The sequence below is a fragment of the Canis aureus genome, chromosome 3 (assembly GCF_053574225.1).
Source record: "Canis aureus isolate CA01 chromosome 3, VMU_Caureus_v.1.0, whole genome shotgun sequence".
NCBI lineage: Eukaryota > Metazoa > Chordata > Mammalia > Carnivora > Canidae > Canis > Canis aureus.
Genome location: NC_135613.1, coordinates 58,370,805 through 58,393,282, shown reverse-complemented (window position 1 = coordinate 58,393,282; position 22,478 = coordinate 58,370,805). Strand labels below are relative to the sequence as shown.

The following is a 22,478-nucleotide window of genomic DNA, read 5'->3' as shown; positions in this document are numbered from 1 at the left end:
CCAGCGGCAGGCCCACAGGGAACAGTGCAGTCCTCCCCGTGAATGTGGGCCCCACCATCTTGGCATCTGGAGGGAGGTGGAGGGGTGCCAACGCGGCAGGAGGCGTCTGGGGGATACCGTGAGCCCTCCCAGCGTCCTCATGAACTCAGTGGTTCTCGCCTCAGGCGAGATCCCGGCCCCCACCCCGGCCCTGACCCGGGGCCTGTTCCCAGCTGCACAAGTGGCTTAACCAGTGGTCAGGGTCTTGATGTTTGGAAGGGTCGTCTCTGAAAGTCTGGTAAAAGCTATAGAAAACATGCAGACACATGTACATGCATACAGGCATGTGCACACTTGTGTACATATACACACATGTGCACCACCTGCATGTACAGACCTATGCACACATACAGAACACACTGTACACATATGCACATGCACACTACCAATGTGTACACAGTGCACATGTGCTCATATATACACACAATCATGTACACCCATGCACACAAACATGACATCCACGGTGCACTGTTATGTGCACACATACATGTGCACAGTGCACAGACAAAACAATGCAAACATTTACACGGGCATGAGCACATGTATGCACACGTACACACATGTAACACACAGCTGCACTTTCGGGGGCTCACGGAAGGCCCCCTCCCAAGTGCTCCGCAGCGTGCCCGTGTGCTCAGCAGGGCCCCGCTGGAGGTGTGTTCTGACCACACTCTGGGTGGACGGAGGAGGGTCCATTGCCCCCCGTCCTGCAGAGCCAGGGTGGGCCAGCAGCGCTGAGCCCGAGGTCCCATGTCTGGTGTCCCCAGATTTGCAGTAACCTCGGGGGAGGCAGAGACCTGCCCAGGCTGGTGGCATTGGAGGCCCAGCGGCTTTCACCAAGTTTTACTTCCTGCAGGTCAAAGCGGAGTTTGAGTGCCAATGATCACAGGTGTCGTTATTCCCCAGGTGTGAATGCTCAAGACGCTAGAGACCACGCGGGCCACAGCAGCCCCTGCAGGGCAGCGGTGCTTGGGGGCTGCAGGGGTGCCACCAACCCAGGACCTGGCGCGTGGAGGGGCGGCAGGCACTGGTGACCCTGGCTCCCCTGACACAGCCACTGGAGGCTCCGGGCGCCAGTAACTCTGGCCTCAGGACCAAGCGCTGGGGATGGCGAGTTCCCGAGCATCTGATCTGGGTTCACGGTGCAGCCTCCCCTCAGAAGCCTGTGCACCCTCACCTTAGAGTGGAGTTGGGGTGAGGCCGGATGTGCCCAGGGTCTCCGGCATGGCCAGCCTGGCCTAAGGAGCAGCGCAGAGATGCGGCCCCTCAGCCCAGCGGGTGACTGTGGTGGAGGCTGCGCAGTGTTGGGCTTGGGCGGCTGGGTTCCTGCTGGCTTCCCAGGGCGTCCACGCAGTCCCCTGGGGTCTCCCAGGCCCTGGCACACTCCACTTTTGCTTGAGACCCCGGGTGTGTGCGTATTGCCACAGGATGTGCCGCACCATGTGCACACTGTCTATGCTGAGAGCTGCGGGTCGGTGGACACTCGCTGCTGCCCCTGGCAGTGGGGGCAGGACCACAGGACAGGGATGGGGTGGAAGGACTCCTACTAGACAGCGATCACCCCTCCTCGGGGCACCAGGAGCCCCATCTGACCCCCAGAACTGGGGGCCCCCCGCATCCCCACCTGCGCAGCAAAGTGCCGGCTGGCAGGGGGAGCTGGCCTCAAGTGGGAGGCTCTGGTGGGGGGGGTGGTCCCTCCTCGCCTGCCTCACAGGCAGAGACGATGTCAGCATCTTGGGGTTCCCTCCCGGGACCCCAGATCTGAAAATGTAGTGCAGTGTGTGCCCTTCCCAGCTCCTGGCCACTGCACCCCTTCCTTCTGTGAGCACAGGTGGTCTTCAGCCTTTGGAAGCAGGTTTACACCCAAAGGGGATTTGTGCTCCATCTGCGAATCCCCCTCAGCCCTCCCAGCCCAGAGGGTTTCCGTGACCCTCCGTGCTCCTTCCATGGCTCATCTCGTTGGCACCTGCTCAGGGAGGTGTCTCCTGCCAGGGACATGGCTGCGCTGCCCACATCCCCGAGGTGCTTGGCACTCTGCGAGAAATCCAGTATAACCTTAATAGGTGGATTCAACTCAGTTCCAAACACTTGTAAAATTCAGCATCTTGGTCATTAGTCCGCAGCCCTACAGCAGTGGCCGGAGGCCTCCCAGGCCAGGCCGCTGTGCCCTTGTGGGCAGGGTGTGGGCCTGGGGTGGGGGCAGCAGGAGGGCGGCCAGGTGAGGGTGGGCCGGGAACGGGGGACCGGGGAGGGGGGTACTGGGTGGGGAGGGCAGGGAGTGGGGGACCGGGGAGAGGTGGTACAGGGGGTGGGGGGGTAGGGAGGGAGGGAGAGGGGGAGTGGGGGGTTTGGGTTCCGGGGGTCCTGGCAGGCGGTCCTCCAAGGCTGCACCTGCGCAGATGGGCTGAGCCCCTGCTTACGGCTGCCCTGCTCCATCCCTGGCCCTGTCTCCCCGCTGGAGGCAAGGGGATCGTGGGTGGCAGTGGCTGCGGTTGGACGCCCAGTCCAGCTTCTGTGTCCTTGTCTGTGACATGGGAGCATCTGATGGGCTGCTGTCCGCAGTCACTGAAGTACCGAACACCCGCTGGAGCATGGTGAGTCTTGGGGGGCACCGGGTACTGCAGTTCCAGGGGGAGGGACAGCGGACAGGAGGCAGAGCTCCTGGCCTGATAGGGGCCCCAGTTCCCGGCAAAGCCTGGGGACAGGGGGTGGACACCATGGCCCTTCGTGTGGGTCCCCACCCCCAGGCCCGTTTTGGCATATCATCCGCTGCCAGCGCCCCGTGCCACAGGCTCTCCTGGTAGCCGCTGCACCCAGGGTGGACTGTGCCTCATGGCTGCTGCAGAACCCCGCCCCCCTCTCCCCCCCCCAAACCCCGTTCCCTTTCCCCTGCCCCCGACCTGCAGACGTGGAGCTGAACTGTGTACCACAGTCGTGCCGAGGGACCCCAGGGGGCGGAGGACAGTTCCAGGCCGTGGGCCCCGGCAGGAAGTCAGGTTTTTGCATGGGCCAGTCGTACCACGTGTCCGAGAGCAGTTTGCAATGCCATGTTTAGGGAAAGCGTGTCCCTGTCAGCCCCGCCATGCCCATGCTGTGTGTGCCCGGAGTCTCCCGGCTGGGGGCACAGGCACACACAGCGAGGTCCACAGGCAAGAAGCCGTCAGGTCCACGCGGCCCCTGAGGGCTACAAGAACGAGACGCCGTGTTCTTACACTGAAATGCTCCGCAGGAGGAAGTGAAGAGGCCAAATCTACTGCTGTCGGCGTGGACGCAGCTCAGAACCACAGCAATGCTTTCCGTGCTGCCAGCAGCTGCGTGGAGTCTATGCACACTCACCCAGGACAGGGAGGCTGCACCCGTCCTGCTCTGTGCCATCATGTGCCCCGCAGAGGTGAGGCTCCTGCAGAGGAAGGGACCCGAGGCCGGCACACCAGGGCCAGTGCAGGCGTGGAGCGGGGACGCAGACACCCGTGCATGTGGTGGGACTTGGTCTCCTGTCCTGTTGCGCAGCTGCAGGTGTGATCGGGAACTGCTGGGGTCCTTGTCACTCATGCCCACGTGTGGTTGTGTGTCCTGGAATCTGCGCCAACCATGCGAGAGTGTGGGGCCGGGATATAGTGGAGGCTCAGCTGACGGGTGAGCGGACAGTGAGTCCTCCTGCTGTACGTGGTGTGAGTGTGAGGTGCACACAGTGGCCTTGCTGGGGCCCCACACTCAGTAGCCCTGATGGCAAGTGCAGCTCGCCATAGTGGGAGGCGGCGGGGGGAGAGGAGAGGGACCTACTGGGCCACACAGCACAGTACAGCGGCTCCATCCCATTGTGCCGTCCCTGGAAACCCAGCCCACAGCCCCACAGGCGTCCTGTGCTCAGCAACGCAAAGCAGACCGGGGAGCACCGTGCCCCTCCATGACCTTGGCAGGCAAGTTCTGCGAGACGTCACCCCCACGTCCTCAGACAACACCGAGGATGCGTTTGCACGGCTGTCTAGATGCTGCATCCGTGCTCGGAGGCACCCAGCAGGAATGCGGAGCATTCAGTGTGGCCTGCGGGGCAGGGCTGCTCCAGCGGGGGGGTCCTCACACCAGGTCTGAGGCTCGCACGAGGGGGCACTAGCTCATCTTCAGGGATCTTCTTGCCTCTTCTGGAGATCGCAAGTGAGCACACAGGCCACCCGGCACCTCCTTTACTGACTCTGCCGTGCAGGGCTGCACTGGTCCAGCTCCAGGGGTGGAAGGTAGATGCAAAGGCCAGATAGGCCACAGCTGCCAGCCAGGGAAGGGCGCGGGGACCCTGGGTCTCCTGTGGCGGGGCAGGAGTTGGGGCAGCTCCACGTCAGGGAGGAGCCTCTGAGGCTGAGTCTGTGAACTGAGTGGCCCCAACGGCAACAGACAACACCCGGAACTTCCTGGTGTGGGAGCTGGGGAACAGGGGCCAGGGAGGTGCCTCCAGAGGTTCGGGTAGGGCCAGAGGTGAGGCCAATGAGGCCGCAGGCCCTGCCCCAGGCCCTCCCTTAATGTGAACCAGCAGCAGGCAGGGATGAGCAGCCGTGCCAGGCCTGGTGGGCACCGCAGGACCTTCCCCGCCAGCCAGCGTGTCCAGAAAGGAAATGAGTGTAGCCGGGCGTGAGTGCCTTTCTGTGGGGCTGTGTGGGCTCCTGGTGACGGTCACTTACCTTTCCAAGTGCCTGGACACCAGCTGTCCTGACCCAGTCCAGGCCAGCCCCTGCCTCCTGGTGCCCAGGGCTCTGTGATGGGTCCATTCTGTACACACGTCCTTGGGCCCGGGAGCTGCCCCAGCGGGGACACCGGACACAGAGCAGGGCGCCCAGGAAGTGTCCTCCCTCAGACAGCCCAGGGCGGTGCCTCTAAATGGTTGGTTAGTTCTTCTTCAGGTAAGAATGACCTCTGTGATGCAGAAAGTTCCCCGCCCACCCCGTTAATCTGAGGGTGTTTGGTCCCGTGTCTGCTCTGCCTGGAGGCAGGGCCAGAACTTCCTTGGCAGCTGGTGATGCACCCGCCGTGCACCTTCCTTGAGCAGGATGTGTTTGTGTGTGTTTGCATGTGCATGTGCACACATGCATATGCACACAAGCATGTACATATCTGCACACCACACACAGGCCCATACACACACATATGCGTGTGCTGCACGTGCATATATACACACCAACACATACATTCATATACATCCCACACATACATGCACATCCATACAAACCCACACACCACACATGCATATATACACCCACATATACATGCACACATGCCCATATACACATGAACACACATGCATATACACCCATACACATCTTACACATGCACACACATCTATACACATCTACATGTACATGCCTCTAGACACATGTACACATGCATATGCATGCACACATACACACCTATACACATCTACACACAAGCATACATTCACATGCACACACCTCCATATACATATACCCACATACATGCACACACATACCCACACACATGCATGTACACGTGTATACAATACATGCACAGCAACACATATACCCACCCATATGCCCAAATACACATCCATATACACACATGCACACACATACATACACATGCACACACATCTGTACACATCCATACATCAGGCATGCATATATACACAGCCACATACATATGTACACACACATGCATATACACACATGCACACACATATATATCTAGACACATTTATACCCACAAATGCCTATTCACACATGCACACACATACCCATATACACATGCATATATGGACATACACCCATATACACATCTACACCCATGCCACACACATGCCTATACACACTTGCATATACCTACAAATCCACAGATACACACACATGTGCCTATGCACACTTATACGTATACATGCACACACATCTATACACATCCACACATCACACATGCATATACACAGTCACATACACATGCACACATATGCATTTAAACCCACAATCCCGTATACACATGTACACATACAGACACACATGTATACATGCATATACACACATGCAGACACATATATGTGCATGCACAATATACACCCACATACATGCATACACTGGCACACACACACACACGAGGAGGTGCCAGGAAGTAGCAGGGCCCCTGCCAAGCTGCAGCCACTGTGAGTCAAAGGGCCCAGGGAGGTGCTCAGGCCCAGGTGTGCCCCACCACAGGCAGGCCTGTTGCTCCCCAGCCATCCCCATGCCCACAGCCCAGGCAGGCAGGCCTCTCACTGCCCCACCTGCAGGGGAAGGTGAGGACAGTCAGGTACCACGTACAGAGCACAGGCTTGCCATCCAAACCTGCATGACCACCAACTGCAGTCTCTCAGCTTCGTTTTCTTCTGCATGAACTGGGGATGGCACAGCACACCGAGGGTACCTTCAGCTTCCAGGAGCCACAGCCGTGGAGCCGCAAGCAAATGCCTGTCCACCCAGTCCCCGTGGCCACACCCATGCCCACTGCACCCAGGTACTGGGGAGCAGCTGCTGGCCAGCTGCGGTTCCCCACCTTGGCACTTCTGAAATTCTCTCTACTGGAGTTAGCGCCGAGGTCTGGTTCCAGGACCCAGAGCTCTGGGGACTGACAGACGTTCAGTCTCTGGCAAACCAGGACGGTTGGTCCTCCGAGGTGAAGCCACACTAGAGCATTTGGACAGAGGGGCCTGGGAAGCCTTGGTTTTGTTAGCTGGGGCACTACTCAGAAGGAGCCACACGTGGGTCATATAAGATGTGGATGGCCGCTTTAATGAAAACATTCCCATGGGCAGCACCATCCAAGGATGGAAGAGCTCTTGCCTCGGGTGCTGAGCTTCCTGTCCTTAGATGTAATCAACCAGGAGGTGCAGGCCACTTGCGGAGGATCTGGCAGATGGAGTCAAAGCCCCAAGAGGTTGGTGGACTCGATGCTCCCCGAGGCCCTCCGTAGCCTAGGGGAGCCAAGGACTCCCCAGGACCTAGGGGGACCTTGCAGTGAGGACTGGGGCTGGCCCAGGGGACAATTCTCCAATGGACCTTTCCCCCAGGAGGTGGGGGTGGGCTGGGGCAGGTGGGACACCGCCTGCAGATGGTGCCTGAGCTTAGCCCTTGCCAATTCTGCAGCGGGGCAGGGCCTGTGGCAGTTCCCCCTGCAGCAGCAGGGGGTCAGGCGGGGCTGGCTGGCAGGTGTGGGGAGCCCATGGGCCTGGAGGCCCAGCCTGGCTCCCGCCCAAGCACCAGGAGCAACCCTGAGCCCTGGCCAGCTCCCAGCCGTGTTGAGCTGCACCCCACAGAAGCCTCCTTCCAGCCTGCTCCCGGGGTTGTCTGCAGTCAGGTCTACCAAGTGTGTGGGCCACTACTGGGTCGCTGGGCTCCCTAAACTCCGCTCCCCCCACACCTCGAAATCTCAGATGGGATGCACGCTTTCCTGCACAGTTAAGGGCACCGAGGCCCCTTCCCGGCTGAGGCTAGGTCAGGGCCTGGAAGGTCCCGGACCCGGGCGCGGGGGCTCTGGGAGGGAGGGCCTTGTCTCCCCGGCGACCATCCGGGGCTCCCCCTCTTCCCCTCCCGCCGCTCCGTGTCTCTCCCGCGCCAGGCCCTGGGTCTCAGCCTCCTCTGCCCCCCGCCCCGCCCCCCCCGCTGGTGTCTGGCCCGGGGGTGCGGGGGTGTCCCCTGGCGCTGCGCCCCCCGCGCCCCCGCCCGCGCCGCAGGGCCTCTCGCGTGTGCGCCCCCCGCGCGCTGCGGTGGTGGCCGGGCAGGGGTGCGGGGCGCCGGCGCGGGAGGCGGCGCCGGGCCCTTCGTCAGCCCCTCCCCGGCCGCGCCGCCGCCACTCGGCGCCTTTAAGGAGCGGGAGGGAGCCGCGAGGCGGCGGCTGCGGCGGCCGAGGCGCACGGGGCGGGGGCGCGGGGCGCGGGGCGCGGCGCGGAGGCCGCTCGGCCGGAGGCAGCTGGGCGGCCGGGGCCGGGCCGGAGCGGCGAGGAGCGCGGGGACCAGCCGGAGCCCCCGCCCGGGACATGGCCCAGGCGGGCCGCGCAGGTGAGGGCAGGGCGGGCGGCCGGGGGAGGGGCCGCGGGCGCAGGTGAGCCCCCGCGCAGGTGGGCGGAGGTTCCGGGGAGGGCCGAGCGCCCAGCGTCCTTCCTGCACCCCCGGCATCAGAGGCGCCGGGAGGGGCGCCGCGGGCGGGGGGGGGGGGGCCGGGGCCGGTCAGGCCGTCCCCCTCCCCCAGGCGCGGGCGCCGCAGGGCTGCCCCGGGGTCGCCGCTCCATCCCACGCCCCCTGCGCAGCCTGGACGCGCCCCCTGCCCTGCAGCGCGCTCTCCCCGGGACGCGGCGGTTCCCCCGCAAGCTCCGTCAGGAGACCCAGATTTCTCCTCGGGAAGGAGGGGTGCTCCGCGCGCGCGCCGCCTGGGAGCCAACCCCGGGGACAGAGCATCAGGGTGGTGGGGGTGTGAAGGTGGGGCCTCCTCTGGGGCCCCGTGGGCGGTGAGAGGCAGTGGGCGGCAGCATTCGTTCCTTCATTCATTCAGCCGGGCGTTCATTCACCCCCACGCGCTGTGTGTCAGGCCCGGAGCTGGGCCCTAGGGATCCGGAGGTGCCCGCGCTGGGCCCCGGGGTGGGGGCGCCCACAAGGCTAGCCGCACACTGTGGGCTCAGCAGGGCCTGCTGGCGGGGCTGGCATGTGTGAGTCCACCGTGAACTCCTCCCCAGCCTGTGATGCTGGCAGGTGCTGTGCCATCCCCCGGGACTCGGCATTGGTCTGGCACCAACCCCACCCCTCTACCCACCAGCAGCAGCAGTGCTGGAATGGGTATGAATTCTCCTGTACACACGCACACTCAGTGTGAGCACCCCAGGCCCTGTGCAAATCCATGGCCGCCCCATGGGCACCCCTGTGCACAGGCTGGGCATGTGGTTTAGGGCCCCCAGGAGTTCGGCTGGGGAGGGACACAGCAAATGTGGAGCCCATCTGAACACCTCCTTCTCACTGAGGAGCTGTGGGAGGCACCAGGAGATGACACCAGGCCAGCTGGAAACGCTGTGTCCCTCCCTCCTGTGAGAGCCCAAGGCCTTACCCACCCCCGCTGCTCCCAGAGGGCACATGGCAGGGCGTGTGTCCGCCCACCACCCCCAGCCTGTGTGTGTATGGGTGTGCACTTGCATGGATCACCTGCCGGGGCGCCGTAGTTACAGTAGCAGCCAACGCGTTCCAGGCCACATGCAGAGTGCTGGGGTGGGGGGGGATGGTTCTCACCAGCCACCCCCCACCCAAGACATCTGAAACAGATACTCAGAGAGACAGCTCCTTAAGGTGGCCCAGAGAGTGTGGGCACAGCCTGGGTGCAGAGCCGGGTCTGTGGGACTCGGAGGGTGGTACGTGGTGGACTTTCTCTGTCACTGCCCAGTCAGGTGTCCCCCACAGATGGACAGGGAGTGCGGTCCGGCCCCTGCTCTGCCGTGGAGGAGAGTCCGCGGGACTGTTTTAGGGACAAGTGGAGAGCCGCCCTGCCTGGGGCATCAGCACCTTGTGCTGCTCCATCTCGTCTCTCCTGCCTCAGTGCTGAGTGTGGCCCTTCCCTTCCAGGCAGCGCTGACCCCTCCTCTGTGCAGCCAGGGACCCAGCAAGATGGGACTGTGCCCAGCCCTTCCGGGCAACTCTGCATTTTGTAGATGTCCCCGGGCCTCTTCAGGCCCTGAGCCTACTGACCTGAAAACGGCTCTTGGGATGGTATGTGGGGAAGCTGCACAGGTGAAGCTTTGGAACAGAGGCATCCTTGAGGACAGGGGCTCAAAGTGGGGCCGTGACACAGTGCTGGCTGCTCTGGACTGCCGGCTGCAGACAGGCAGGGCGACGGTCTACAAGGGAGGTGACGTTAGGACCAAGGGAGGCTGAAGGCTGAGGTGGAGGCTGTGGGTGTGAGGGCCCTATGAGACATTCCCCCTGAACACTGGCCGGACACCTGCGGGGTGGGGGGCAGGAGAGCCAGGGGTTGTGGAGCCAGCACAGGGTGTGACTGTGGGCAGGTGAGTGGTGTTCCTGGGCTCACGCAGTATGCGGCCCGAGCAGCCAGCCAGTGACCGTCACTGAAGGAGGCCATAGAAGGACTTCTACTTTGCCAGGAGAATCCAGGTACTTCCAGAAGGGATTGCGTGGATTAGAGTGCAGATCCCACACAAGTTATTGCCTGTTCCCAGGCCAGACCTGTGGTGGTGCCCAGCAGGCACCCAGTCTGGAGAGGAGAGAGGAGGCGGGGAGGGCCCGTGTTCTGCGCCAGGGCTACCTGTGGGCAGTGAGGCCACAGGCGGTAAGGCTCAGTGAAGGCCAGCGGTCTCTAGGCTGCTGAATTGGGGTAGGCAGGTGGCGCCGGGCAGGCCTGGGGTCGGGCCGGACAGAGGAAGAGGTGTGTGTGGAGGGGCACAGGAGGGCGAGGACCCAGAGGGTGGCTGGAGGCACCCAAGGGCGCAGGCCTGGGAGGGGTGTGTGGGGTGGGGGCAGGAAGAACTCAGGAAGAAGCACAGCAGTGGGGAATGGGACAGGGGAGAAGCCTGGGTGTTTGGTGGCCCTATCACCCACTGTGAGGGGGCGAGACTGGCCAGCAGAGCTGGCTCATAGGAGGGGCTCTTCTGTTCCCGCCACCCCAGTGTCGCCAGTGCCCGCGGTTGGGACCTCGTCTGGGCAGGGCTGGGCCGTCCAGGCCGGAGGAACCAGTTTCTGAGCTCCAGGTGCTGGCTCAGCTCTTGGGGGAGGTGCTGGCAGGCTGTGTGGGCAGGGGACTGATCTCGCAAGGGATTGATAGGCAGGGAACCCATCCCGCAGGGGATACATCTCATGGAGGCCGGCTCTCCCGGAGGACGGGAGGGGCTCCCAGGACCCTGGGAGATGGCAGGGGGTTCCAGGCATGACCCCGTAGTTGTCATCCTCGTCATTGTGGACATGGGGAAGCTCCCAGGCCCTAGGGTGCCAGGATGGCTTTGCAGGGTCCCCTTCCTGGGGGCCCAGGGCCAACACAGGGGCTGAATCGGAGACCAGTGTCCCGGCTCAAGGCCTGTCTGAAATTTTGCCTTCAGGAAGCCTTCGGGGACTTCCCTGCAGCGTTGAAGGTGTTGCAGCTCCTGCTCCTCTGCTGAGCGCCCCCCCCTTGCCTGCCTCTCAGGCCTGGAAGCCCCTGTCCTCACAATGGGCCCTTGTTCCCCTGGCAGGTGTTGGGAAGTCCTTGGGGAGGACCCAGAGTGTGAGCTTACGGCTGGACCCCCCCCTTGCTGGGGCCGAGTCCGCGTTGGGCTGGCCAGGAGGTGTGAATGTGCGGCCTGTGGGGGTGGGGGGCATGGAGTTTCCGGTCCCACCTTCGAGTTAGCAGGGCCAGAAACAGGCTGGGGAACTCAGGGCCCTCTTCTGGGGCCTTTTTCACCGAGGACAGGGTGTGAATGCTCTGTGGGGAGTGGGGATGTCCCCGTGGGTTCTGGGTGCTGTGGCGGGCAGCCCAGGGGCGAGGGGACACCCTGGCACGTGCGTGATGTCACCTGCTCCTTCCGCATTGGCTCGAGTGTGTCTCTGTGGGGGAGGCTCTGTGTTCCTCCCACTTTGTGGATGAGGACGCCAAGCCCCAGGAGGACAGAGTGTCTCATCCTGGGAGCCCCCGAAGCCAGAGGCAAGGCTGGAGGAGGATGGGGGTTTCGTCCCTGCTTGGATACACATCCCTGGCAGTTAGGCTGCATCACGGAGAGGACAGAGAGGCCGCTGGCTCCATCCGGGCTCACCTTAATGAGTCCTTGTAGGCCTCAGTGTCCTCAGCGGTGACCAGGGGGTTGGGACGGGGAGGGGAAGAGCTGGGAGCCAGGACCTGCTGTAAGTTTGCTCTAGGGCTGCTTTTTCTCCTTTCTCGGCCCCCGGCCCTGCTGGCCTGTGCCTGGGGGTCTCCTCCCCGCTCCTCTCCTGCCCTCGGGGCCCCCAGTGTGGAGGGGGCATGCCCCTGGCTGGTCCTGGGGGTCTGCAGCCAGGCCGGGCAGGGGTGACCGGTACCCCCACCAAGGGCTGGGATGGGAGGGGGCTGAGAGTGCACAACAGCCTGGAAATCACATGAGATCCCAACCCCCCCCCCACGCCCTCAAATCCTCTCTACTCCCAGCTTTAAAATTCTTGTTTTCTAAAGAGAAAGAAAATGCTAAATTGTACCCCCTTTTGCAAAGGAACAGAGCCTTAATGAGTCACTCTGGAGGTAACTGCCACCTCCAGGGCCCCACGCCCGCTGCCCGCCCACACAGCTGTGTGGCCACGGCACCCACGGGGTACACATGTGGGTGGGGGGAGCCTCCTGCCATGGCCCCCGGCCCACCGCCTCTGGGCTGTCCCCAGGGCGGCATTTATGGGGTTTACGCTGAGGCGCTCAGGGCCTATGTGGCCACATCAGGCTCCACTTGAGGCTGGGGGACAGGGAAGGGGAGACTCTGTGGCTGGAGGGGGATCAGTGTGTGCAGTCAGGGTGGCCAGGAGCAGGTACTGCGGGAAACCCGGTACCTGGGCGTCAAGCTGTTCCCAGGCTTCTCGGGAAGGTGCTGCTCCAGGCCGGGAGCCATGGGGCATGGGGCTGACCCGCAGGGGTGGGTCCCCGGAGCACTTGTGGAGCCCGTCTTGTTTGGAGATGGTCGCCCTAATGTTTGCAGAGCCGCCTGTGTGGGGGAGGCACCCTCTTCCCAGACACCCCATCGTCCTGGAGGGGAGGACCAGCCATCTGGGAGCCAGGATGCCAAAGGAGGGCTGGATGCAGAAATGGAAACCCGCGCTCTGTCCGGGAGGGGTGCTGGGTTGTGGATCCGAGGCTTCTTTGGAGTGGAGCTGTCTGCTGTGAGGCACGTCACCTGCGTGGCAGCCGCTCGGGGACGGATTGCGGGGTGCGGGCCTTGGGGTGGGCTTGGGGGGCCATCCCAGGGACCTGTCCTTGCAGGTGCAGCACGTCTGGGGCTGCCCACCACCTCGTGGACGCTGCTATCTGTCTGGACGGCCCCAAGTGCCCAGGCCGTGTCGTCCTTGCCGGGTCGCCCCACTGACCGGGCCCAAGGCTTCCCTCCCCTGGGAGGCTGGTCCCGGATGAGCAACTCTAGAGTCATCCCTGGTGGTAAAAAGTGCTATTTTCAGCTTTCCCATTACTGCCCAGTACGTGTGTGGGGGGTGTTTATCCCTTGCTGTCTTTTTGTTCCTTCTGGAACAGCCGCGGGAGCACTGAGCAGCCCCGCCTCCAGGGTCCTGGCCGCTGGCTCCTGGTGCCATGAGTTGGCACCAGATGGGGAGCCTGCAGGCCAGAGGCAGCTGGGCCCCACCCCTGCTCGGGAGCAACCTGAGGCGACAGGTGGTCAGACGGCCCACGTGGGGTCCCCTTGGCCGGGGCTGCTCCCGGTGACTTGCTTCAGGCGACCATAGCCTTCGGTGCCCCAGCAGAGCACGGGTGGTGTGTGGAGGTGGGGCCTGCAGCATCCTCTGTGGCCCCTGTGGGTGCCCAGGGCATGGGCCTGTTTCCCACTCCCCATGGGGCTCCTGGGGTCACACCGGGGGACCTTCCTGCAGCTGTGAGGCCCCCCGCCCCCGCTGCCCTCCCGAGAAGCCCGCAGGTGGCAGAGCTGTCACTGGCACAGTGACAGGTGCCACAGGAGCTCCCTTGAGCGGGAGGAGAAAGCCTTTCCCTTGTGGAGCAAGAGTGGCAAGACAGAGGGGCACGTCTGGGGAGACCCGCCTCAAACACTTCGGGACCATCAGGAGACAAAAGGGCAGAGCTGAGAAGGTACAGCAGTAACCAAAACTATTAATCACTAATTATCTCCTAAATAAGGTAATTAATGGGTATTTAAATGGTAAATTTATGAGATACCAAGAGGTCTTCAAGAAGCATATTTTTTTCAGAGTAGCTGGTTGGCCACCTGTGTCCTGTGGGGGAACTCCGGGGTCCTCATCCTGCTCTGGCCAGGCCTGGGGCCAGGCAGGCTGGCTTCCTCCTCGGGTCCGTCTGTCCTCGGCTTCAGGCGGGGGCCTCACGGACCATGCAGCTCCCTGGATCGTGTGACATTGCTGGAGAGAAGGCAGCGTCAGCAGAGAACGTGCCCCTCCGCGGTGCCTGGGGCCAGTGCGGCCAATGTCAGGCGGAAGGCCGTGGCTGGTGCTGTGGCTCCATGGTGCCATATTTGCAGCAGGGTCCGCCACGGGGATGTGGCTTCATTTGCGATGTGGTTGGAGCTGCGGGCCACAGCCTGCAGTGTGCCCAGGGCTGTGACCCCGGCTGTGACCCTGCCAGTGGCCTGCTGCTCTGGGGGTGGGGGCATGTGGCATGTGTCAGGGTCACTGTGCAGCCTGGGGTCCACGCCTGCCCTCATGGAGCCACCTGGCTGCCCAGATACTGGATCTCTACAGGGTCCTTTAGGATCTGGGCTCCAGCAGACAGGCTCCCCAGGCTCCCCGCATGTCCCCGAAACAGCCTGGCCCATAAGCTCATCAGTGGCGCATACAGCAGTTTGGGACGTAGTTAGGACATGTTTCCATAGCAACCAACCCCCAACCTGCATTGGTTTCCTTCCGCGGCTTCTACTGGCCTCGCGTCCCTCCTTGGTGGCCCCACAGCCTCTCCTGACCCAGAGAGGAGGTCTGACGACAGGTGCGGTGGGTGCTCCCCCAGGGGTGGCTCCAGGGTGTCCCCTGCAGCAGGCCATGTGGACAGAATGAGAGCTCCTGGACCTGCTGTTCTCGTACGTGTGCGCACATGTGCATGTTCATGTATATATATGTGTGTGTGTATCTGTGCATGCACTTATCCATGTGTTTGTGTGTGCACACATGTGCATGCGTGTTTGTGTGCACCTGCAGTATTATGTGCACGTGTACATATTTGCACATGTATGCATTTGTGTGTGCATATGCACATGTGTGCATTCATATGCATGTCTGTGTGCATGTGTGTGCACTTGTGCGTTCATGCATGTATATGTGAATATCAGCACATATTTGTGTGGCCATATATGTTTGTGTTTATAGTGCATGTGTGTACATAACCATGGACATGTGCCTGCACGTATGTGTGCTTGTGTGTGCACATGTGTGCATGCATGTGTTCATGTGCACGTATCTGCATGTATTATGTGCATGCGTATGCATTCATGTGTACATATGCATGTGCAGTTCATATGCATGTCTGTGTGCATGTGCATGTCTGCTTGTGTATATGTGTGTCTGTGTGTGTTTATGTGTGCATATGTGTCTGTGTGTGACACATGGAGAGACTGGGGACGAGGGCCCTGAGTGAGCCACAGTGGATCACATGTCTGCTGAGGCCCCATCGGAGGCCGTGCACCCGCCTGGCTTCGGTGCAGCATGAGGCAGGGCTGGGCAGCAGGCCCAGGGCCGGACACCCCCCCAACCGGGCTGCCCAGAGGCACACGAGGCTCCCAGGAGGCCTGGGAGTCGGCGGGTGTGACTTGAACACCTGCAGAGCATGGCCAATCACTGCAGACACCTGGGGCCCTCATTCCTCTGATTAGCCACACTTCCGATCCTGGAGGAGAAGCTTCTAGATCCAGCTTCTCATACAAACGGCCTGATTGCTTTGACTTCCATCTTTCCTCCTGCCTACCCAGCCCACCCTGTCCTGAAGACTCAGTGGGGGCCCCTTCCCCAGGAAGGCCTCCGGGCCTCCAGCCTGTGGGGCCCCTGCGTCCGAGACATGTTGTGCACACCCGTGGGGTGCCGCATTGGCACTTGGCCCAGGGCCAGGCTGCCCCTTCTCTGCTCTGCGCTGCTAGGGCTGGGCCCAGAGGCTGCGTCCCGGGGCCGGGAGCAGTGGGTTAGCTCTCTCCCTGACTCCCTCGTGTTCCCGTCCTGGACCTGCAGTGGTGCCAGGGAGCCAGCTTCTGTTGCTCCATGGCCTGTGTGCTAACTTCTCCGGGAAGTTCCTGCCCGTGCCCGTGAACTGCTGTGTGTGTGATGCAGAGACAGGGAGGGGGTGCATGGAGCGTGTGCGTGGCTGTGTCATCAGCACAGGCGTGGGGAGGGAGAGGGGCTTGGGAGGATGGCACTTTCCAGGGAACGCAGCTGCACATTCAGATGTCTGCACAGACACGAGGATACGCAGACATGGACCTGCAGAGCCCGTGGATGGGCCTGGCTTCCAGGGTCGCCTCCACCGCCTACCGGCTCCGTGACCTCGTGTCGATAATGGCATGTGTGTCAGCTGTAGGATGGGGACACGGGGGCTCCGTTAGGGTTATTTTAGGCAACTTCCCGCAGGGTGTCTGGCTTGCTCCAGTTACTCCACAGGTCACCTTTTAGTCATTTGCTCGTTGGCCAAACAATTGTGCTGGACCCAGAGCAGGCACAGAGCTCATCCTCACTGTTCTGGGGTCGTGGGGCCCAGACTTTAAACGCCCCCCGAACTGTGTGCCCCACCCCAAGCTTCAGGAGACTCCCTGGCCCTCTAGGCATCTGTGTTCCCATGTCTCTGAGCATGCAGGTGATGGCCTCGGGGTGGGGAGGCCCCGTCTGCAGCAGGCCCTGCCCTGCCTCTTCTCACCCCTGTCTCTCCTCCACCTCTGGCTCCGGCCACATGGGTCCTTGTCTGCCTCTCAGCCCTGCCCCTGTGGTTCCTGCGTCTGAGAACATTGGCGTGTATGTCCCACGCGTGCGTGTGCAGCAGTGAGTGTGTACACACGCTGGGTGTGCCTGGCTCCTCCTCAAGGATGGAGGGACAGATCTTCGGGAAGGCCCCTCACATCCTGCCATGTCATCCCGCCACTGTGTCCCTTTGTGACATGTGACTTTGTTTTAAAGCCTGTGGGACGATGTGAGGAAGCATGCACCCCCCATACAGAAGCTGGGTGACACGTGCTGCTAAGCGTTCCAGAAGCATGGGCAGCTGATGCCCGTGCACCCCCTTACCAGAGGCTGTTTGGAGCAGCCCCGGCCTGAGAGGAGGGTGGGATTTATAGCACATCTGAACGAACCTATAGTGTATATTTAAAAACCAATGCGGGGGGGGGGGGATGTCTGGGGGGCTCCGTGGGTGAAGTGTGTGCCTTCTGCTCAGGTCATGACCTCAGGTCCTGGGGTTAAGTCATGCATTGGCCTCCTTGCCCAGCCCCTGCCCAGCGGGGAGCCTGTCTTCCCTCCCACTTGTGTGCTCTCTCTCTCTCTCTCTCTGTTGCTCTCTCTGTGTTGCTCTCTCAAATGAATAAAGTCTTAAAAAAATAACATAAAAACCAAAAACTGATGCAGGAATGCATTTTGAAAACAAGGAGGATAACAGTAAACAAGACAAACATACCTTTGAAAAGAAATTCAAATAGTGACTCTGTCCAGAGGAGAGGGTCTCCTCTTCAACGGAGTGGCGCTGTGTGAGTACTCTGTCAGTGCCTCGCTGTGTGTCTGTCTGTCCTTCCTTCCCTGAGTCCACTGTCAGATGCGTGGGGAAGGGGGCACAGCAGAGATGGGAGGGGGACATACTGTTTTCTCCAGGTCACTTCCTCCTCCCTGCTTGGCCTCCCCCGTCCCCCCCCCCCCCCCCCCGCCCAGGATGTCAGCTCTGCGAGGTCCCACCCCATCCCCCGTATGTGCCACGGTGTCCCCAGTTCCTGTGTGGTGCCTATGGATGGGCAGCCATGTGACACCCGAGCCCCCCTGCCCTGTTTGCCCGCCTCCAGCGGGGAGAAGCCCCCCAGCTTCCCTGCAGCCCTGCCCTCCAGCTGGACCCCCACAAAGCCTGGCCTGTCACGTGTGTCATCAGTGTGGTGGTGACCTAGGGTGATGGTGGACGGGAGGCAGGACGTGGTAGGGGTGCTGCAGGAGGCACATGTCTGGAGCCTTTCTCCTTCCCTGGGCTGGAGCGCACATACGTGTGCGTGCGTGTGTGCTGGGGCGGGGGTGGCAACAATGTCCCGGCCTTGTCTCCTGGGCAGAGCGTGCGCCATTCGGGTGCGAGGGCCGCCACAGCTGGGAGCTTCTCCTGAACCCTCGCGCTTCAAACTCAGGAGCCAGGTAGACTCGGGTCAAGCTTCCGGGGAGCCCATTGGCGCTTGCACTCGGCTGCCACACTCAACACTTAGGGCCCAAATAACAGGAACAGTAGGACGGTCCTCACCACCTGGCGCTTGCTCCTGAGGACCACGGTCAATCTGCCTAGCGACGGATGTTTGCATATTAATCTAGTGCATGTGGTAGTTTCTATACTTTTTAGTATCTGTGACTAGGAACACACATAACGTTAGTGTGACTTCAGCAAGAATTTTAATTTTTTTATTAAAGTTTTCTTTTTTTAATAAAGATTTTATTTATTTATTCATGAGAGAGACACGGAGAGAGGCAGAGACACAGGCAGAGGGAGAAGCAGGCTCCCTGCGGGGAGCCCGATGTGGGACTCGATCCCAGGACCCTGGGGTCACGCCCATGAATTTTTAAATGACTGTGTGCTTTCGTAAATCACATAAATCTCTATACATGTTGGATTTATACATAAACACTTCTTTTTGCATTTTCAGTAGGGAGGGGTTTCTTTTGCTGATACTGTAAATGGTGTTGTTTTTAAACATCTCAAACTGGTTTTTTGTTGATAATAAGCAAGAGTGCCATTGACTTTTGTATATTGGTCTTGTGTCCGGAATCTTGCTGTACTCAACTACTTGTTCCAGTCATATTTTTGGTGGAGTTGCTTTTTAAAAAATATTCTTTAAAAATTTATTTATTTGAGACAGAGAGAAAGCATGAGCATGAACGGGGGTTGGGGAGCCACAGAGGGAAGGAGCAGACTCTCCGCAGAGCAGGGAGCCCAAGGCAGGACTTGATCCCAGGACCATGAGATCATGACCTGAGCTGAAGGCAGACGCTTAGCTGACTGAGCCCCCTGGGTACCCCTTATTTTCCATATAGACAGTGATGCCATCTGAGAATGGAAGGAATTTGGGGTTTTCCTTCCAAGTGTGTACCTTTTGTTTTGTCTCTTGTCCTGCTGCGCTAGCTAGGACTTCCTCCACTCACATCAGGGCACCAGGCCCACTTCCATGTTAAAAATGCTCAGTGTTGGCGCATCCTTGCAGTCAATCCAGGGCCTGGACCAGTCTGCCACACTGCCCACAGTGAGTGACCAGAATCAAGAGTGTCTAGGGTTCCCCATGGGGAATATGGGTCAGACCCAGTGTCGCACCTATAGGTCACTTCTGGGCTTTGGGACGAGCTTCTGGCCTGGCTCCCAGCCACAGTGTGTGTTCATGAGTTGGCAGTAAATCCAGGGCCTGGGAACAGGAAGGGTGTGTGTTGGGGAGTTTGTGGTGGGTTGGGTGGGGGGTCAGGTGGTGAAGGGGTCGGGCAGGTGGAGGGAATGGGTGGGAGGTGCTGTCCCTGGGCCAACAGGGCTGACCTTGCCCTTCAGGAACAGAACAGTGTGTGCTCCAGGCTCTGGGCTCAGGGCAGGGACCCATGCCAGGTCCTGCAGGGGAGCGGGGCTGCTGCGGGCTCCCTGGGGCTATCTGTGTCCCCATAGCCATGCCCAGGGAGAGCACACACCTCTCACTTGTGCGTTGGCATCTGCTGCATGTGCGGACAGGTTCCCCAACACCAGCCAGAATCGAAAAGGGAGGTTCTCTGTCAGGTTCCTCATTGTGCCTATGGGGAAACTGAGGCACAGAAACGAGACGTGTGCCTGCTGGTCGGGGCTGACACCTCAGCAATGGCAAGCTCCGTGTGCCTGACGGTCATACTGTTTTCCATACAATCTAAGGTGCAGTTAATGCCTAAGATACATGATTATTTTATAAACCCCGAGGAAGAATAAGCAAAACCATTTATAGCTGAGCCCCGAACTCCATGGGCGCCTGGGGTGCTGACTTCTGCATGGTCAAAAACCCACAGATGACTGCTGACTCCCCAGAATCTCACTGGTTGTTGTCCACCATCAGCCAGAGCCTCACCAGGAGCATAAAGAGCCAATGAGTCTGTGTCGTGCGTGTCGTATGCACTATGTGCTGTAGTCGCTGTGGGTCAGGCCAAAGAAAAGAAAATGTTATTAAGAAACACGTAAGGAAGTCTACTGAGAGGAAAAACACCTGTGTTTATCGAAAGGACCGTGTGTAAGTGGACTTGTGCAGCTCAAGCTCGTGTAACCCAAGGACCAGCCATGAACTACGATGTGCTGTTATGTAAGACATGCTCCGAGTTGGTTTTTATATTTTCTTTAAGATTTTATTTATTTATTTGAAAGAGCCAGCACAGAGGCAGGGGGAGAAGCGGCTCCCTCTGGGGAGCCCGATGCAGGACTCGATGCCAGGACCCTGGGGTCACGCCCTGAGCCAAAGGCAGATTCTCAACTGCTGAGCCCCCTGGGTGCCCCAAGACATGCTCTGGTTTTAAAGATGTTAATGTGTGAAAAAATGTGCTGGTGAGCACACCGAGGCCTTGGTTTGAGGTTTTCAGGCTCCCGAGGCGGGTATGCATGTCCTCACCTCACAGCCGGGGCCCTGAGGAGCAGAGGGGCGGGGGGCTCACCTGCCGGTGCACAGCTTCTTGGGGACGAGGGCTGAGCTGGGATCCTGTTTGTCCTCAGCCCTGAGCTCTTAAGCAGCAGCCGCCCGAGTCCCCTGTGTTTTTGCAATGTGGCCACATCCACACATGGGGAGCCCTTGCATCACAGATGCTGGGGTGTCGTCCAGGCCCTGGTGTTGCCAGGGCTCAATGGTCAACTGTCGATTGTGAGCTTCTTGGGAGCATCCCCCCAGCACCTTTGTGGTTTCAGCATTGACAGGTTTTCGCCCACCTGCCATCTCCAGCCCTTCGTGGGTCTGCCCAGTGGAGGGTGCCCTGGGCACCGGCTGGTTCCATCCAGGGCCCTGAGGAGGTCCGATGCCATGGCCTGGCTTCTGTGGATGGTTCGGGTGATCCAGCAGTGGCCGCCCCAGGCCCCCCAAGAGGCTGACACGGATCCTTGGAGCTCAGGGCGGACTGCGGTGGGCACTGTAGGTGGGGAGCCAAGGCTGTGGAAAGAGGACGGGGCGCAAGTGGAGCTCAGGCAGGCTCCCCCCCCCACACACACACACTGGGGCCTGTGTCTCTGCCGAGGCCGCCGTCCAGGCCTGGACACGCAGTTGTGTCGGCCCCTTCGCCCTCCCGATGGCCTTGGGCAGGGCCTGTCGCCTGCCTGCAACGGGGAAACACACAGAAGCACGTTGCCTGTGGGAAGACGTGTTCTGGGCCCGGTGTGACATCCTGGGCCGTGGGGCCTGTCCTGCCCACCTGGATGTCTCACATCAGCAGGTGGCTGAGTGACCACTGTGGACAGAGCCCCTTCCCACCGGCTGACACCCTGTGTCCACGCGGCACGGCCCACTGTGCGTTCTGGCCCCGGGCCACCTTGGGGGCCTCTTGATGGCCTCCAGTTTCGGTTTTGGGGAGCGCTCATTCCCTCCTGTTGGAGGAGCTGGAGCCTGAATGCAAGCACAGTGTCTGGCTGGTTAGCGAGGCATGGGGCGCCGATGGGGTTGGGAAGGCTGGCCTTGGTCTCGGCCACGTGGGGCCTCACGCAGGGACACGGGCTCAGGCCTGGCTAATGAGTGTGTTCCCCTTGGCAGGTGGTCCTCCCCCGGGTGGTGGTGCCCCCTGGCACCTTCGAACTGTCCTCAGCGACTCGGTGGAGAGCTCTGACGATGAATTCTTTGATGCCAGAGGTAAGTGAATGCCCTCGCCCCATCATTAGAGGGATCCCTGATGAGCATTGGCGTCTCTCCTGGGGCCACCACGTCCCACACTCGCACCATGTCCCACACTCACATGTACCGACCCGTGCATCCCCAGGGCAGGGGCTCTGCCTTTCTCGTCGGCCGTGGGGCATGGGCACCATCCTCTGCGGGCTTGGGGTTTGGGGGAGAGGGGGACCAGGCGGGACTTGGAGGAAGACAGGCTCCCGCAGGGGAAGCGACACCACCCAGTGCAATGGCCCAGGTGCCAACAGAGCTGGTGACCAGGCCCTGGGGGGACGTGGGGATGGAGGCGAGGAAAGGAGGCGGTGCTGGTGGGCGGCAGGTCTGCCCACAATGTCCGAGGGAGAGTCCCCACGGCCACGCTTGCCCGGCCTGAGTGGGCGGGGACGAGATGCACTGAGGCCTCCTCTGTACCCAGGGCCGGTCCTCACTGCCTGTCCGGCCCCGCCCCGGGAAGTCACCACGTCCAGGCATCTGCTCGCTCCTGGGGCGGCAGCTCTGAAACACCTGGCCGAACAGGGTCTTGAAAGGCAGACAGACTGTGCCTGAGCGGGACCCTGGGGACGTGGCCTCTGCGGTGCCTCGGGTTCCCCGTCAGCTCTGCACCTCTGGAAACGGGGAAGACTCCAACTCAGGGCAGCAGGGCCTGGGTGCCAGGCCTCCCCAGCCCTCCCCGGCCCAGCTGGGCCTCACGTGCTGCCTCCCGTGGGTGTCTGGCTGCAGTGGCTGTGGGGCTGCT

General features: G+C 61.0%; 1 protein-coding gene and 1 long non-coding RNA gene across 8 annotated transcripts in view; one reads left to right on the top strand and one right to left on the bottom strand.

The window, feature by feature from the left end:
- The first annotated feature begins 7,935 nt into the window (after positions 1-7,935).
- The window catches only part of PITPNM3 (PITPNM family member 3), a 60,959-nt gene continuing 46,416 nt past the window's right edge, over positions 7,936-22,478 (top strand). For 2 of the 7 annotated variants that reach the window (XM_077893137.1, XM_077893135.1), the window contains exons 1-2: positions 20,808-21,002; positions 21,611-21,706. In XM_077893137.1, the coding sequence (XP_077749263.1) occupies positions 20,891-21,002; positions 21,611-21,706 (208 nt within the window). In that variant the 5' untranslated portion in view covers positions 20,808-20,890. Of the gene's footprint in view, positions 8,067-20,804; positions 21,003-21,610; positions 21,707-22,478 lie in introns of those variants that run through there. The other 5 variants (XM_077893136.1, XM_077893138.1, XM_077893134.1 and 2 more) reach the window with 5 other exon arrangements.
- Positions 19,813-20,642, bottom strand: LOC144311109 (uncharacterized). Its single transcript, XR_013376670.1, has 2 exons — positions 20,532-20,642; positions 19,813-20,020 (listed from the first exon to the last, which is right to left on the bottom strand). It is a non-coding gene; the product is annotated as an uncharacterized LOC144311109 (long non-coding RNA).